The sequence below is a fragment of the Larimichthys crocea genome, chromosome XIII (assembly GCF_000972845.2).
Source record: "Larimichthys crocea isolate SSNF chromosome XIII, L_crocea_2.0, whole genome shotgun sequence".
Lineage (NCBI taxonomy): Eukaryota > Metazoa > Chordata > Actinopteri > Sciaenidae > Larimichthys > Larimichthys crocea.
In genome coordinates this window covers 16,564,542-16,581,508 of record NC_040023.1, presented here as the reverse complement: position 1 = coordinate 16,581,508, position 16,967 = coordinate 16,564,542, and the positions used below count along the sequence as shown (strand labels likewise).

The window sequence follows — 16,967 nt, the reverse complement described above, 5'->3', positions numbered from 1 at the left end:
GCTCACGTCTCCACCCTTGATTGCCCCCTCCTTCCACACCCACTCTCCATTCAGCCATGCCCCTACTACCCCTTTACCCCACCCCTCCCACCTGCTCTTGATGAATAATAGATGGTGCTGTAAGATTAAGGAGTGTGCACATGCGTGTATGTGTGTGTGTGTAATGGTTTCCGAGTTATCCACGGTGCAAGGTGAAACAGAAGTACACATACTGCCAACTCAGACATCTATGTACAAATGTGTGCAGGGGTAGAGGAAGGGAAACTATAGACTGTGTGCTGTATGTGATTAGATACCAGAGGGTTATGTGATGCAATCAATATATATCAATTATATCTATCAATTATGTAGTCTATAAATCCTATACAAAATAATGAAATGGTGTGAGATTAAATTATTTGATTAATTTATTAGTAAATTGACAATTGATAATAGTATAATAGCAAATTGATAATAGAGTCATTTTTCGACCACAAATGGCCAAATCTTTCTTGTTCAAGCTGTCAGATGTAAATATCTGTTTAGTTTGATCTAGTTTCTTTTGTTTTCTATGATAGTAACTATAATGTTTTGGACTTTTGGAAGGACAAAAAAGAAAAAAAGAAAAAAAGAAATTTGGAACGTTTTCTACACTGTTCTGATATTTTATTGGTGAAATCACCAAATTAGATCATTTAGTAATAAAAAATATTATTATTAGTTATTTGCAACCAAAATATAGTAAATGTATGCAGACCTCTAAATAAATGTCATGTTCAATACAATGAACCACATCCTCCAAAATCATTATAAACATTAATAATTTGCCGGGCTGAATCCAAAATTCCATCAAATAACATATGATTGTCTCATGATGACACAAAAACACTGACAGTTAATTCATCTAACGTTGAGATTGAAGATTCCAACCAATTGAATATCTCTCGCCTCACCCTGACCTTCAAAATGTGTAGGAGAAACTACGGTGGCTGCAAAACTTGAAGAAAAACCTAAATACTGTAACCTAGAGTGAGTGTTAAGTTTGTGCGTTCTGGGCAAATATACAGTAGCAACATGGTGCTTCAACATGGTGGACTCACAGTGTCTGTAGATATAAAAGTCAACAAAAACAAAATGATTGTTATTTACACTAATGAAAACATAGTTATGAAAATTTGATTTCAATTTCTGCCAACAAATCCTCCTAAACATGACACACATGATCTTAAAGTGATAATTTTGAAATATTATATTGAATGCAAGGTAGTTCCTGTCAACTTCTCTTCAGAGGATTCCGTGACGATGATTTGATGTATTCAAAATATATATTGACAGCGAATGATGGCAAGCCAGTAGCTGAAAAGTGTGTATGGTTCTATATTTATGTGTCTGTGAGTGGACATGTGTGTGATTTTGTGTTCATACAGTATGTAGGTTATGTATGTATGACAATACATGAGTGCAGACAAGAGAGAAGAACAGGTGGGCAGGTGCAACCAGGACTAGAGAGTTTCATAACCTCTTCAGTGTTACAAAATAATCCACTGCAACAGCGTGAAGAGAAGAGGGCATCTCCCTGCCCTCATGTGTGATGCTGACACTCAGTTTATTATTATTTCTACTACTGTGTCGTGTCAGCGTTCCCTGCATGAACACAAATGCTTTATGCAAATACTGAGGGTCAATTACAGGCAATGCTAAATGCATTATTCATCTTAGTGAAGGGATGGGTGTGTGTGCACCAGGGATGACGGTGTTAGTGGGGAGGGGCGTGCTATAAATATGGGGTCCCTTTATCCAACTGTGTTAGCCAAGAAGCTAACCAAACACCCCATGGTCCAGTAGTTTGATGGATGTGTGCATATGTGTCGGTGCGTCTGTGCATGGACAGGAATTTGTGTGTGTGTGTGAATAGAAGAGGATTGTTTCTGTCAATGCAGAGTCTTTGTGTGTGTCGTCTCGTCGAGCCTCAGGTGCAGAAGAGGCACGTAAAGTGTTGTCTTAATTAGAGATAACAAGGCTAGATCGAAATAAACGAGGTTACAGATGGAAAAGGGGAGGATCGATACTTAAGAGGAGGAAAATGAAGAGAATTCGACAAAGAAAGACAAATTATTTAACTCTGTCACTTTGAGTACACTCAGTCTTGTTGGTGATTTTAAATTGAGGGTGCATCTTCATTGTCATCATTCTTGATAACTGTGGGTGTATCCTCAGTGACACACTCGTAGTGAATCAGTATAATCAGTGTCAGTACGAATGTGTAACCTATTGCTTATTTGAGCACACACAAAAAACACCCCAGATGTCAAACATGAGTTTTCCTGCAGACAATGTTATGTTTACATTTATTATAATTCACCACAATGCATTATGTGTATCCTTGTTACATCCATGTTTGTTAGCTCGCGGTCTTCCTCCCTTCCTTTCTTTGCGAGTTAATGCTGTCGACTGTCAATCAGCAAAATAGCGTGAAAGCTGCGGGAAGACTTTGTATTGTCTGGTGTGTATGCATGCGTCTTCATATATGTCCATGATAAGAACAAAGCAGGGACCTTCTCGTCAAAACAAAAACAGCTCCATTGTACTAGTTTTCAAACACTCCTCAGAGTACTTTTTAATGAGACTTCCTAGTTTAGGTAGAAATTGCCAATATCAATATTACTCTTAACAGATTTTAAGCTATCTGTCGTCTTTGTTTTGTTTTAACTCCCGCTGGACATTGTCAACTGTAATAAACTCAAGTCAAAAGTCCCTGAGTGGTTCACACTATCTCAAAGATGAAAACACGTCAACATTTTTGAGGAAGTCATATGACCTGACACCACCACATACACCACAGATAAGCTCAACTAGCGTTCTTGTATGTTGAAACAGTACATCAGCTTGTTGTTTCTGGTACCAAAGAACCAGATATTTTCCAATCTTGCTCATTGTTTGTAGCGATGATTCAAATGGGAGGAGTGTCTTGCTCATCCAGGCACTGAAAATGCTCTAAATGCCAGTCATCTAATAGTGTCTTTGTATGAAATGAGTGGGATTTTTCTCTCTGGAAATTGGACAACCAAAATATCTCCTCCCACTTGTTTTGAGAAGCATAGTAGGAGGAGTAACTGGTTATAAAAGTATTTTTTACCCAACAATAATCTCTTGTTCACTTGCAGGACAAATACGTACATCAAAATGCCATTCAGCTGATGTCATTTTCATGTTGACTTCACGACTTTGTCTGACTTTGAGCAGACTTTGGATCCCTAAAATGTGTGTAGGCATCCGGCTGCCTTGGACCGTGAAAGATGCTGATGCTGTGGTGTTAACGGTGTGCTGTATTTATGCGTGTGTTGCTTGTATATGTGCATGCAGCTCTATATCATCACATATATGATTTAACTCTCTCTCATGTCCCATCCCAAGACCATTTATCATCCACACGTGTCTTGCTCCCTGCATCTTGACATTGCTACAGCCCAACTCCACTCTTCTCCTCCTTTTCCACCTCCATTTGTGTCTCTCCTCCTCTGTTCCCAGGTCTGTAATTTATTGCAGAGAGGCGTGATCTGATTTACTGCGGATTTAATGAGAAAAACACAGAGAGTGGAGTGTCTGTGTGAGAGAGGGAGGGAAAGAAAGAGAGGTGGAGAGAGAAAGAAATGGTTAAGGACGAAGAGAAAGAAGAGGACAGAGAGATGTGTGGATGTCCTTCATGCACCCTTGAGTCTTGGTGGGTGGATTGAGTAAGTGCAGGAGATGGGGAGAGATGGAGTTGAGTGTGTGTGTGAGTGTGTGTGTGTGTGTGTGAGTGTGTGCATGCTTGAGGGAGGGAGGCACTTGAAAGGAGTACCCTAAAAAGAAAATAGTCCCCACTTCTTCTTTCTTTTCCTCTCCTCGTCTCCATCCCCTACTTCTTCTTCTTCTACTCATTCTCCTCTTGCAGCTTGTTTCTCCGGTCTGTGTGTCGTCTGATCACACACATGCACACACTTTAGTGATCACTTTGGGAATTATTTGTTGTTTGTGAGGGCATCTGTGAGCAAATGCAGTTCTCACAAACATTATATTACAAACTGTGTTTGCTAAGTGACTCAGTGTCACATCCAGGACTGGATATAAGAGTGAGTGAGTGAGTGAGTGAGTGAGTTTATAATGGAGCGAGTGCATGCTTGTGTGTATTTTGCAGAGCTTGTGGTGTGTGTCAGGAAGGTGGATACAGATTAATTTTATGGAGGTGAGCGGGGTTAATTTAGAAGAACAAATAGCAGCATGGATGTTATTTGAGGGTGTGTTACACTTCAGAGGCCCTGCAGGACTTCTTTGGAGAATCAATAAACAGTGTTAACATTAAGGGACATTCTGTCCTAAAACAAAACTCCTTCATGCCTACATGATGTATTGAAGCAGTTTCCTGTCCATACTGTCCATTAAGAGATCCATTCCTTGTGGTATTCCAGTGTAAGCAATGGAGGAAAAATCCACTCTCCTTGTTCTATACAAAAGTTCACAAGGCTTCAGTAGTGTGACAAATCAAGGCAGTCTTAAAAGTAAGAAATGTCCTCTTTGTGTTACTATGTCTCCACAAACAAGGAAATAAAATTAGGGACCTTTGCATCGACTTGATTCATTTCACTCCATGAGCCTCACGTTAGCTTCACATGAACTTTAGAAGGCATTTTTGTGCAGAACAAAAGCTGTGTTTTTTGTCCCTCATCATTTACATTGAGATCATGTCAAGATGGGATCTCTGGGACAAAAATAAAACATAATGCACATATGAGTCTGTAGGTATTTTTTAAAGATGGCCTAAAAACAAGACTCTACAGCACTTCTAGAAACTCCACGAGGCTGCACTTAGACACAGCTTTGAGCTAAAGTAACATGATATAACAGGTATAATATATATGTTGTATGATATATATGTATATGTTCACCATCTTAGTTTAGCTCATTTGCATGACAAAGCGCAGCTGAGGCTGATGGGGATGCCATTAGTTTTTCAGCTATTCGGTTGTAAACCAGAGTGGTTAATCAGTCAATCCAATAAATGTTGAGGTCTGAGGTCTGGATCAAAGTGGTAGACATTGCCATCCTTAGAGCCACGCCCCTAGTGTGGCTCGAAATGTGAATCCATCCTTTAAGGGCAGCGTTTGTGCTTGTAGACTTTGCAGAATGTCAAGCATTGAATTACAGGCCTTCCCTTTTATGCTCCATCATACCATGCCTCTGTTCCCCCCCTCTCTTCTGTCGAGCCGTCTCGACTCAGTATGCAGGATTAGTGGAGACAAAGAGATCCAGGAGGCGACTCCCACTGAAGACAGGGACAGAAGGAAAGACTGTTGTTCTGTCAGCAGGAAAAGATACTAATGCCTCTCTAAACACTATTGTCTCCCATAGATTACTCCTTTTCCTCTGCCATGCTGAATAAAAATCAATCAAAAGTATGGTTTACTGTCAGGAGATTAACTATTTAACAAAAATTACAGACGTGCAAAAATCTGATGGAGTCAGTGGATAGATGGGGAGCGAATTTACCAACAAACACACACATAATAATGCATGTAAGTGCATGTAATAGAATAATCTCATCAGCTGAGCATAAAACAAGTCATGATTACTTGGTCCCATGTGTACAGGGATCCAAACATCTGTCTCTATGTCTCTATTGACCTCGTTTATAAGGCGTGGAGTTCGCTAACAATCCACATGTTGTCACAGATACAGATCTGCATGTTCTCCTTCTCGCCCACAACATCCTCAGCCACTGCATTATTCAGGAGGCACCTCTCTTTGGCCTGTATGTTGCGTGCTACGGACCCAACTGTCTAAAGACTGCAGAGAAGAGTAAAATAAGCTGTTGTTGTTTTTTTGTTTTTTTTGTTCTGCATCAATATTTCTTGTTTGTGAGCACCAGTATTCCCTGTGCAATAAGAGGAGGGATCCCAGTTGGTGGAATTGCATGTCTGATAAGTGATTGGGGAGTGAATGAATTATAGCGTGGAGACCTTTAATGAGGCCTCAGTGGTGAGAGTGGGCGAGGCTAGAGAAGGGGTGGTGGTGGTGGTGCAGGTGAAAGCAGCTGCAGTTCTTCTCAAAGAGAAACCTCCAGCCCCCTCTCTTACGTCTCCTTCACTCCCTTTCACATCTTTCTTATCCACCTTAGCATCTTGCTGCACCCCCCATGTTTCCTTTCCTTTCTCCAGCCCCTCTCTCTCTTCCCGCGGCACTCCCCCCATCCTCATTACGGACGCCTGACACAGCACATGTTCAGTCCTTTGTGTGACGGTGCCCTTTTTATTATAGGGTTAAACAGCAAAAATCCATACATGGAGCAGAAGTCCATCTGATGAGTACAATGCTTGTGTGTGGATGTGTATGACTGGAGGGCTACATCTGATTACATTTGCTTCATTTTCTGGTCACGTGTGCTTACGTTTGTGTGTTTTCGGATGTTGGGTGTATTAAGAAGAGTCTTTGCAAGCAGCTAGCCTGTGTGAAAGCAATGAAAAGCCCGCTACCCCTAACACTTGTGCCAATCCTCTTTCTCTCTCACACACACACACATAAACATTAGTTCTGCCAATCTATCCTTTTTGTGCTGTTTTTCATCCCAGTGCCACGGTGGTGCCAGGCGACACAGATCGTGAGAGGAATTTTAGACCACACGGAAACTTAGTTTATGTCTGTGTGTGTGTGTGTGTGTGTATGATTCACCTCAGGAGATCAAACTGGGTTGCCATAGCAGATGCCTTCGCCCAGAGCAACTCACAACAAAATGCTTTTAAGGCAGGATGAAGTTTGATGTGACTGACAGCCAGATGGACTCGGTGCACTCGCCACTTCTCACTGGTTTAGTTAGTTTTTACCTCTTCAAGACCCACTTAATAAAGTTGAATAAGTCTTTTCAGAGCAGCATTTTCCCAGCTCAAGCAGCTTCTGTGCTCTACTGTGTGTGTGTGTGTGTGTGTGTGTGTGTGTGTGGGCCGGCTGACATTAAAGTGCAGAGAAAGCGAGAGAAGGATGTGATTATATGGAAATGGCTGTATGAAATGTAAGCTGGAAGTAGAGCGCCTGTGGATCCACAGCTGAAATCTCCTCCAGGCTTGATTGACAGCTGGATGCCAGCTTTCAAACAGATGTTGCCGCGGCGACGGAGCCAAGAAAAATATTTTTTCCAGTGTGTAGTGGAGGATGAGCAGACTATTTAAAAAAGCAATGAGCTGTGAGAAATGAGAGTAACTGACACTGAATAATACACAAAATGAGCAAGAGATGAGGGCGCTGTTCGCTTCACCTCTGTATCAGCTGCACAGATGCTGCACAAATATGTCTGACGTGACATACTATAATCTGTTAAGCTCTTGAATGTTGTGCTGGTGTGGTAATTTATTATATTTATGATCATAATTGCTTCTATTTCTGTTTTCCCTCATCTCCTCTGTTCTGTTTATTCTTGTTAATATCCTCAGCTTCGTTTTACAAACCGCCTCCCTCTGATCATCATTTATGTTGAACGTTTTCAGCACTTCTCTCCACAGAGAGGTAGATCACATGCAAGCAGCGCATGAGAGGAGGTCCCTGTTTGTATTTATGTCATTTTTTGTTTGTTTTCGCATCATAGTGATGCTACAGAGAGATCGCTCACAGTTATACATTTATACATAAGTATGTGCTCGTCTTCAGAGGAAGAAGAGATGATTGTAAGTGTCAGAGGGGGAGCTCTCTCAACATTTGTGAATATGTCAGTGTGGGGGATGGGTTCAAGGCTCAGTTTGCGTCTTTGTCTGTCAAATAAATTATTTAAATCCCCCAACAATTAAAGCTGAAATCTGTTATCAGCGTCCTCCATTAGAGGCCCGTGTGTCTGCCTTGCTGCCTCGGTATGCTCTTCGCTTGTTCCCCCTGTCTGTGCTCAGCGTGGGGCCGGATAAAGATCACAAGCTCTGAATCTTAAACACACATCCCGGCAGAACAAAGGCTAACGATGCGCCTGTGACCTGGGGACTCATGAACACACACCGCAACGTCTTCATCACAGGAGCGAATGAATATTTTTTTTGATGGTGGTTCTTTTTGATGCAAAATGTTGAGAACATGTCTCAAGAGTCAGTCGGAGTGTTTAATTTGCACGATGTTGTTGTAAATCTGAGGTGATTTGCATGTGTGTGATCTGTGACCTGAGATTGGAGTGTGTGAAGTGTGTCAGGAGAGAGCTTCGTTGCAGTGCATGATGGGATGTCTGTTAGGGTCCTGAGCTGTGGATTCACACCTTGTGCCTCCCTCTCTTTAACTTTCACGGCCTCTTTCCTTTCCTCTGTCTCATTATTCCCCCCTTGACGGCCGTTCTCTCCGTCTTTCCATTTTACCTCTCCTCCTTTTCATGTTGATTTTTTTATTGCTCTAGTCAAACACCCATTAGTCGTCTTAGAAAGCAGCTTCTTTCCCCTGATGTCAGGGATTTCATTCAAATAATATACGGTATATCATCTCTGGAAAACTTTTACCTTAGCTCAGTTAATATTTGAAAACACACGTCTGCCTTAAAAAGCAAAACAATTTCACACCATCATCCTTATTATGACTCATTATAGTACGTTTTTGAAGTAGATAAATATATAAATAAAAAGTGTATGTGTTCATTACTAGAGTTGGTCCATGATGATATTTAGATGAGACTTATAAATTACATATAGATCTTTAAGCAACATGATCAAAATGTAACAAAAATCAATGTCAACATTTTGGGAAATACCTTTATTTGCTTTCTTGCTGAGAGTTTGATCGATACAGCTCTCAGGAGTGAGAGTGTTATCGATCTTCTCATCTCACATCTCATCCGAAAAATGCCGTACTGTTATATATGTACTGTGACTAATCAGCGTCTGCACAGCCAAAAGTTTTATGTGCTGAATGTGTTCCTAAGTTCCTCGTAACCTTTTTCATTTCCTCAGTGAATCCTGTTAAAACACTAAACACAGCCGTTTTCTTTCCTTTTGAATTACTTATGACTAGTTTTATGCATTTTTCTCCATGAATGCAGTTTTAGTATATTCTTTTAGATCCTAATTAAAGCAGTGACATTATCTTAAGTGTCACATTTAGCGTGCAATCTATAATTTTGCATTGTTTGCAAATCTCACACTTTCAGTCACATTTTCCGTCCGTCTCTGTGCGCTCAAACTGTTTATGACACTGAAATAGAGGCTGGTTTGTTTGGTGAATGAACCAGAAGAACAAAATGTACCCCATCTACTTGTCTCTGGTTGATATCTTGATGTTGACAGGAAGCCGGAGTTGACTGATGGTTCTCCAGTTCAGTGTGGCGAGTAGCTTGCTCAGATACTGTTTCGGCTGCACATTTTTGTGTCAGTTCCTGTACTCTGACTGATAAACACAGCGGCCTTGCCAGTGATTTAGTTAAAGGTTTTTCAAGGCTTCTGATTCAGCAAATGTAAATGTAGTTTAATCTGTTAAAAATGAGTTTGTTGTGCTGATTGTACTGTTGTACTGTTTGACTTGGCTTTATTTGTTATTAGCATTTGCATTTTGCGTGTGTACAAGCTTCAGATTACTGTTGGCTCTGGCACTGCTCACTGTACAGTTTATAAAAACCCACTCCTACACTTGCCTTGTGTTTATGTGAATTTGTGTGTAGGTGTGTGTCTGTGTGTACCTCCATGTTCAGGTCACCTTTTCATGAGACAAGAAGCTAAAACTTTTAACTGTATTATATTTTAAAATAGGCTGAAGAATGGACAAATCCCCATTCATATGCCGCATTCCTGTGTGTGTGTGTGTGTGTGTGTGTGTGTGTGTGTGTGTGTTTGTAAGTGTGTGTGGCTTTGTGTGCACTACAGTTCATACATCTCTGTCTCAGATTGGCCCTGCAGTGTGTATCTCCATTGGGATCAGCTCTGCTGAGAAAGCACACAGAGGCTGATTCCGTCTTATTTATGCCAGTCTTTCTCTTCCTTGCTCTCACAATTTATTTCCTTGCTCTTCCCATTCTGCCTGTGTCACTTCTTTTACTCATTACTGACCTTCATTTGTCCTTCATTACTCAGATAGACACACACACACCAGACGTTTGCTAGAAGGCTGGATTTGTATAATTGTGTTTGTGTGAGTTTGTGTGCTGGAAATAGCCTCGTCCCTGTACGCTGGTCATAATTAGCCGCGCTGATGCTCTGAAGCTCTGTGCTGCCAAGACCGAATACAATCCTCTTGTAAAATACAAGCAGACTTGTTTAACTGAGTGACACTTGAATAAAAAACACACATTTTCTAACTTTATTTTTCTTTTTTCTTTCCTCTCTGTTCCCAGTGATCTGCTGTCTTCAGGGTACGTGGAGAGGCATTTGTCAGAAAAAGGGAAGACTGTCGTCACCAATGTAAGATTTTGCAAATCATCTCTCCACGTGCTCACTCTCACATTCACTGACGCTACAGTGTTTTATGATGCACTGCTCTTGACATTAAGACCCCATTTACCCCTGTTATTACCATGCAGCCTGTATCCAGTTACACAGATAGGGATAAAAGCACATTAGTGCAAGGTGTAAATGCCCGGATCAGCCAAAACACATCTGGAGGTGGTGTGATTTGATGGTCCCCAATTTGAGTGTGTTGATTTGACTCTCACTGCTCTCATTAGCATCACTTCCAGCTGGTGGAGGAAGCTGCTTCCAGTAAAAAAAAAGATCTGATAAACCTGCTGTATGATACTTGCAACACTACATGACAGACAAGTAAGAGAGTTAGCAACTATCTGGTGAACACAGAGGAGCATTTAGCATTTAAAATTTTTAGGTGGGTAGAAAAAAAACACTTCAAATGAATGCTTAATATTTGCTGGATGTATAAATAAGTGACTGTTGATATGTTCAGCACAAATCTTTATAAGGACATAGTTTGTCAATGTTGTGTCTACAGATTGCTGCACTGCCTCCAAGCCCAGCAAAAGTTGCAAAGTTAAAATAATAAGATCCTCTGCAGCAGCATTGCTTCAGTTGCCCTGGGATGCGTCCACCAACTCCTACTGAGATTCAGTCACAAAGTGGACAGATTTGAGAAAACCAGAACCGTGATTAATATGAGATGTAGATGTCTGTTAGTCATTATCAAAATAATTTTGAGTCAAAGAACCTTGATTTTGGCATCAGAAGCCTTCTGGTCTCCATTTGTAGTCCAAGTATTGACCAGCCATGTTTGAGCAGTCACAGAGTATCAAGGAAAGCAAATGCAATCTCTGAACCTCGGCTATCATTTAGCTTTCTATTAGAATTTTCTTAAAAATACGTTCATATGCAGACATCTGGTTTTAAAGATGAGCAGAAATGTATATATATCTCATCATTTTCATGTATCAAGTTGCTAATTGGAGTGTAGAGGAAGTCCCGGCCTGGATATACGTTACTGTATCTGTTTTCCAGCTATCAACTGGCTACACCGGAAATGTCGAACACTGCCTCCAGAGGCTAATTTGTTGTCAGATAAAAGCCGATGGGTTCCAAGGTTGTAATCAACATAACGTATCCACATACAGATCATATGCTGTATCACATGTATACGTAGCAAGGTTCAGTTTAGAGACAGATATCTCTAATACCACGCCATGATGACAGCTCCCAACAGCTTCAATTTCCGGCAGATCCCAAAGGTTCTTCTCCTTCCCTGAGCCTTTTATTGGTTAATCAATGTGTTGCACTCATGGAGAAATCACAGCCAGCCATCCAGTCTTTGTCCAGCCTAGATTTCTGAGGACCAAAGTGAAACTGTAGCCGTGACTTGAACCCTCAACTAACATGAAATTAAGATTGCTGTGATAATCCTCTGGAATCTGGACTTCAGTTACAGGACACCCACTGAGGCGTCTTGTTACATCACATAAGTGGGGCGGGGGGATTATAATGGTCAGGATTTACTCAGCTAAGCAGCAGATTAGTGAGATATTAGATACTTTGCAGAGAATGATCCAAATTATTACACCACACATTCTGTGATATGATCACTTGTAATTACTGTGGCTGTAAATGCTACCGTCAGGCTTTCCTTTTTAACTAGTGGAAAGAATAAGAGGCACTTTGCCTCTTTATTAATGGCTGCTGTTCAGGAAGGTTAATATGAGGCAAGCTCCTGTTTGTTACTCTGCTCACAGAGGTCAAAATGTCAGCCATCATAACACAGCTGCTACCACAGACCCCCTCTGTTCATGTAGTACATGGGTAACAGAGGTAGCACATACTGCAACACTCCACTGTTCAACTAATGCCAACATCGTGCTACAGCTGTCTGTAACGGAGTAAAAAAAAAAGACCAGCCATTTCTTTGCCACAATAACTCAGAATATGCAAATAAGGAAGCTTTCCGAATGAATCTGAGTCAGCTGATCTTTAAACAATTCATCGCATTTTGCTTTGTTAGTCTTATGTAGAATCATTTTGGCTTAAACAATGGCTGTTGTCTTTTTGTGCTGAACAATGATTATGAAAATTGTCCATCAATTGCATTGATTTGTAAATAGAAAGCTAGAAAGCAAACTTCTCTGAACAAACTTAATGTTTAACAGGGTCGATGTGGATAAAATAAGTATCACTGTATATGTTATTTTATATTGTCACATCAATGTATATCATGAGATAAATTTAAGCACATACATGCGTCGTCACACAAACACATAAGACAGGCGTGAAGTGGAAAGCCCACACACACGCTTTCTGTCTCATGAATAGTAAAACCAGATAAATACATATCCCCTACCTTTAGCTCTCCATGCATGTTGGTTACCGGGGTGTTGTTTTATATCTGTGCAATTTCTTTATTCCTCTTCATTATCTAATTGCTCAAACTTTCGCTGACATTCAGAGGGCAGAGTGTCCTACTTGTTTACCAACTGTCTGACCTCGACCTTTTTTGTTGTGCATTGTGATGTCCAGATCAGTTGATTAATTACTCTTATGTGGGTCTAAGGAGATCACAGATCAGACCAATTTAGCAACACACACACACACACACACACACACACACTGAGGATGTACCCACAGCACTGGGGTTTGGGTGTTTCTTGCTTTGATGAGAAGTGGAGCAGAAGGTTCAGGGCGACAGGAGGAGGAGAGACGCTGGGATAGTAGAGCACAGCACCACTTATAAATAGCCCTTTCTGTCTCTTCATTTCACACTCACTCTACGTCTCTTTACCCGGATCTCTCTCACTTCATCTTTAGCTCCTTTTAGGTTTATCTACCCAACATGTTCTTCTGTCCCATTCATATGTTTTATCTCTCTGTCAGTATATCATATCTTTCTTTCCTGTTCTGCTAATAATCCACTTGCTCTTAGCTCTGCTCTGGTCTGATTTGTCAGTCCTGGCCATCTTGGATGTAATATTGTGGAAATTGGGAGTTAGAGACAGCCAAGCGTGAGTATGATAAATGCCTCGAGCTCATAGCTTGTTTCCTTCATCCTATAAGACTCAGCTTCAGAAATAATAGCTATGAGTTACATAATTGGGACTAAGTGAGAGCAGCGGAGCATACAACTCAAGAACAACAACTAAAAGTGAGGAAAACAACACAAACTCAGCATGGCTGATTCAGTTTCACTCCTATAATTCAGTGACAATAATACATGATAGAGATGGGTTCATCACACGCACTTTTAACTCTAATTCCTGTAAATCTGAAGTAGGACTTTAAGGAAATTAGCACTATCATCTTGTAGCTATGCCTGTTCACATAATTATGCTATGTGTGTAATTATGACCACATAATTATGTGTGATTTTGGCTTGGAAGGAATAGTTGAGCATTTTGGTAAATAAAAGTTTTCACTTGCTCACTCACTAAGAGTTGCTTAGCATAGAGACTAAAAACAAGGAGAAACATCTGTCTAAAACACCTGAGAACACCTTTAAAGCTCAATAATAACACATTAGATCTCCTTAATGTTTTATTGTTTAATTCATACATCCAACAGTAACTTTCTGGAGTCTCCACCGGTTGCCTAACATCCTCTTGGTGACATCAAGATGTAGTGTAATAATTAGGGAGCTTTGGAGGTGCTGTTAGGCGTATTTCTGTTGTTGTTTCTCCCTGTCTCCCAGTCTTTATGCTAAGCTAAGTTAACCAGCTGCTGGCTCCAGCTTCATACTTAAGTCATATTTTCCAAAATGTCTAAGTGAGGAAACATAGAATGATATTTAGACAGTTTAGATTTAGAGAGTTTGGGAAGGGCCCTTTCCTATTTCAGCAATATCTGTAAGGTAGAAATGGTTTTGGGAGTTTAGAGTGGAAAAATTTGGATGTCCTGTACAGAACCCAGGCTGAAAATCTCATCGCATAATCACAGGCAGGCATCACTGATGCTCTTGTGGCACTTGCACACCTATAGTTCAAGTTTTCTCATGTTTCGCCATGTAGTTTAACCACAACAACAACAAGCATCCACAAACAAACCCATAAGACATGCGTGAAGTGGAATGAAGTCCACAGAGGGAAAGCTGAAGGTAGAAGTGGACGGAGCAGTGCGTTGCCGTGCATGGCATCAGACCGTAGAGCAGAAATTGATCCTGTGATAAAAGCTGCCTTTCCTCGGGGAGACCGGCTTCCTGCCTAATGGCTGTTAGGCAGCGAGAAATGGACCAGGAAGAGATGGCCTGCAGAGCACTTAGACACTTAGACATCGTACACGTCTGTAGAAAATAAATGTGTGTTTACGCTCGCAGAGGGAGGAAGAAGAAGCGCACACACACACACACATATAGACAGATGGAGATAGAGAGTGAAGACAAAGAGTATAGGTGGTTGACGACAAGTGGTGACAGAACCTGACACAGAGTGACCGATACTGTGGCCTCTTATTGCGGTTAGAAGTCGAGATGCATGAAAGAGAAGTTACAGAGCAGTTAACGCACAGATGGTAGGATGTGAATGGGTTAAGCTGAAGTGCAAAATACCACACAGACACATAAACATGCAGCACATGTACAAATCCACACCACTTACACTGTTAGCAAATGAATCCTGTGTGATTGATCGCTCTGAGCTCATTTCCTGATGGAATATGGTAATAACAGAGGCAAGTGGGATATTTTGCTTGAGTGCACGAGACATATTAGAAGGAAACCACGCGTATGATCTTAATCTGTTGGTGTTTGTGTTTTGCTAACAGGGAGGAGAGCACTGCTACTATCAGGGGAGGGTCAGAGACATCCCTCACTCCTTTGTGGCTCTTTCAACCTGTCATGGATTGCAGTAAGTACAAATGTGTAATATGTAATGTATTTGTGTGCATGTGTGTGTATTTCTCAGCCAACATTGCATCCTGCACCTGGGCCTTGCTCCCATTTATTCATTAGGTCAGTGCATGTTTTGGTTTTTGTCAGCTCTTCTCTGTCTATCTGTATTTTTTGTTACCCAGGTTATCATTCATTCAGACAGGTTCAGCTTACACGTCTTCCCTTCCCGGTGTTGGTATTTTTAGAGTTTGTGCTCTAAAGCAGCGAGGCCTGCTGGGAGGAATGCATGCACACTGTATATGTGTTTCAGTATATATGTGTGTGTATACTTTATACTGTATATATATATGAAGAGAAGAGAGGCGAGATAGTGGCCATGCTGCAGGGCAAAAATGTATTATGTGCTGCTGAATGTCATTGTGTGCTGACAAGGCAACATTTGCATAAAAAGACACCTGAGAGTATTTAGGTATGAACGTGCATGCATTTACAGTTGCTTACACACATTTTCCCAAAACTGTGAACATAAGACAAAAACTTACACTGCTTTGGCTTTTTACACACTATACAGTGTATTTTAGAGTTGTAGTTTTTTAATTCATTATTAAGGTGTAAAGTAAAAAAGAAGAAATATTTGTAGTAAGAGAAACTGCTCGTCTAAACAGTTTGATCCACTGCTTGTTCATTAACAGTAATCCTAATATTCATGGTGTGATTCATCGTGTTTGTCCGTGTTTGTACCTCGAGGACTGCTTGTTAATGAATGTTTAGTTGTAATGATATTTTCATATTGAATAACAATGATTTCCCTAAGAAAGCAGAGAGAGGTTTGTCGATTAGGAGAGATTTAAGCTTTATGAAGTCTTTTTGTGTATATATAACACGATTCACATCACATTGTTGATAGTATGCTATTTCATCTTTCCTATAAACATTATTATCCATTCTCAATCTACTTACACCTTATCAGAGCTCTATTCAACACAATATATCTTCCTTTAAGATGATGTCAGGCTAAATAAATTAAATAATCAGTGCAGCAAGTAAATCCTGCGAGTAAAGGCAATCTGATTGCTGAATAAGCTACACTCGGCTCAGGCTTTTAATAACGTTTGCATATTTTATTTGATTGTGGTAGCATGTTTGTTGGCACAGCAAATTATGTAACGGCACAAACAAAATAATGGAAATTAGGCCATGAATTAATCAAACGAGGTAAATGTGTTGCACATGCAGCGCAGTCTCATATATAGGACAGTCCTGTTATTTCTAGTGGGGCTAACACTTGACGTGTAACTGCTAATTAGTCCAAATGTTAGTGTAGCGTGCTCTAATGCTGATGTCAAGCTTATTTTTATGATTTGTTGCTGTAGGGTTGGAAATTGTAGTAGTAATATTATAAATAAAAGTTGTAGGGTTGGAAATTGTAGTAGTAATATTATAAATAAAAGTTGTATTTTTTCGATTTAAATACTGATTTTTTTGTTTTTAGAGTGGGAAGATACACAAACTGACATTATAAAGGAGATAGAGACACACCCGTATTATGCCCTGCACACTCAATAGTGTGTGTGTCGTGAGAGGGAGAGAGCACGAGGGAGGGAGTTAAGGGAGTGCATACTGGTGTCAGGGGGTTAGACATTAGAGGGAGAGTATTTCCCTTATGCTGAGTCAGGTATTTACCATAATATATATCCTGCTCTCTCTTTCTCTGTCTCCTTCTGTTGTACACACACACACACACACACACACACACACACACA

The 16,967-nt window shown here is 40.5% G+C and overlaps 1 protein-coding gene across 6 annotated transcripts in view; it reads left to right on the top strand.

Moving 5' to 3' along the window:
- Positions 1-16,967, top strand: part of adam22 (ADAM metallopeptidase domain 22) — a 61,789-nt gene that overhangs the window by 7,876 nt on the left and 36,946 nt on the right. For all 6 annotated transcript variants that reach the window (XM_027286412.1, XM_027286407.1, XM_027286409.1 and 3 more), the window contains exons 4-5: positions 10,295-10,361; positions 15,138-15,220. In XM_027286412.1, coding sequence (XP_027142213.1) covers positions 10,295-10,361; positions 15,138-15,220 — 150 coding nt within the window. The remainder of the gene's footprint in view (positions 1-10,294; positions 10,362-15,137; positions 15,221-16,967) is intronic.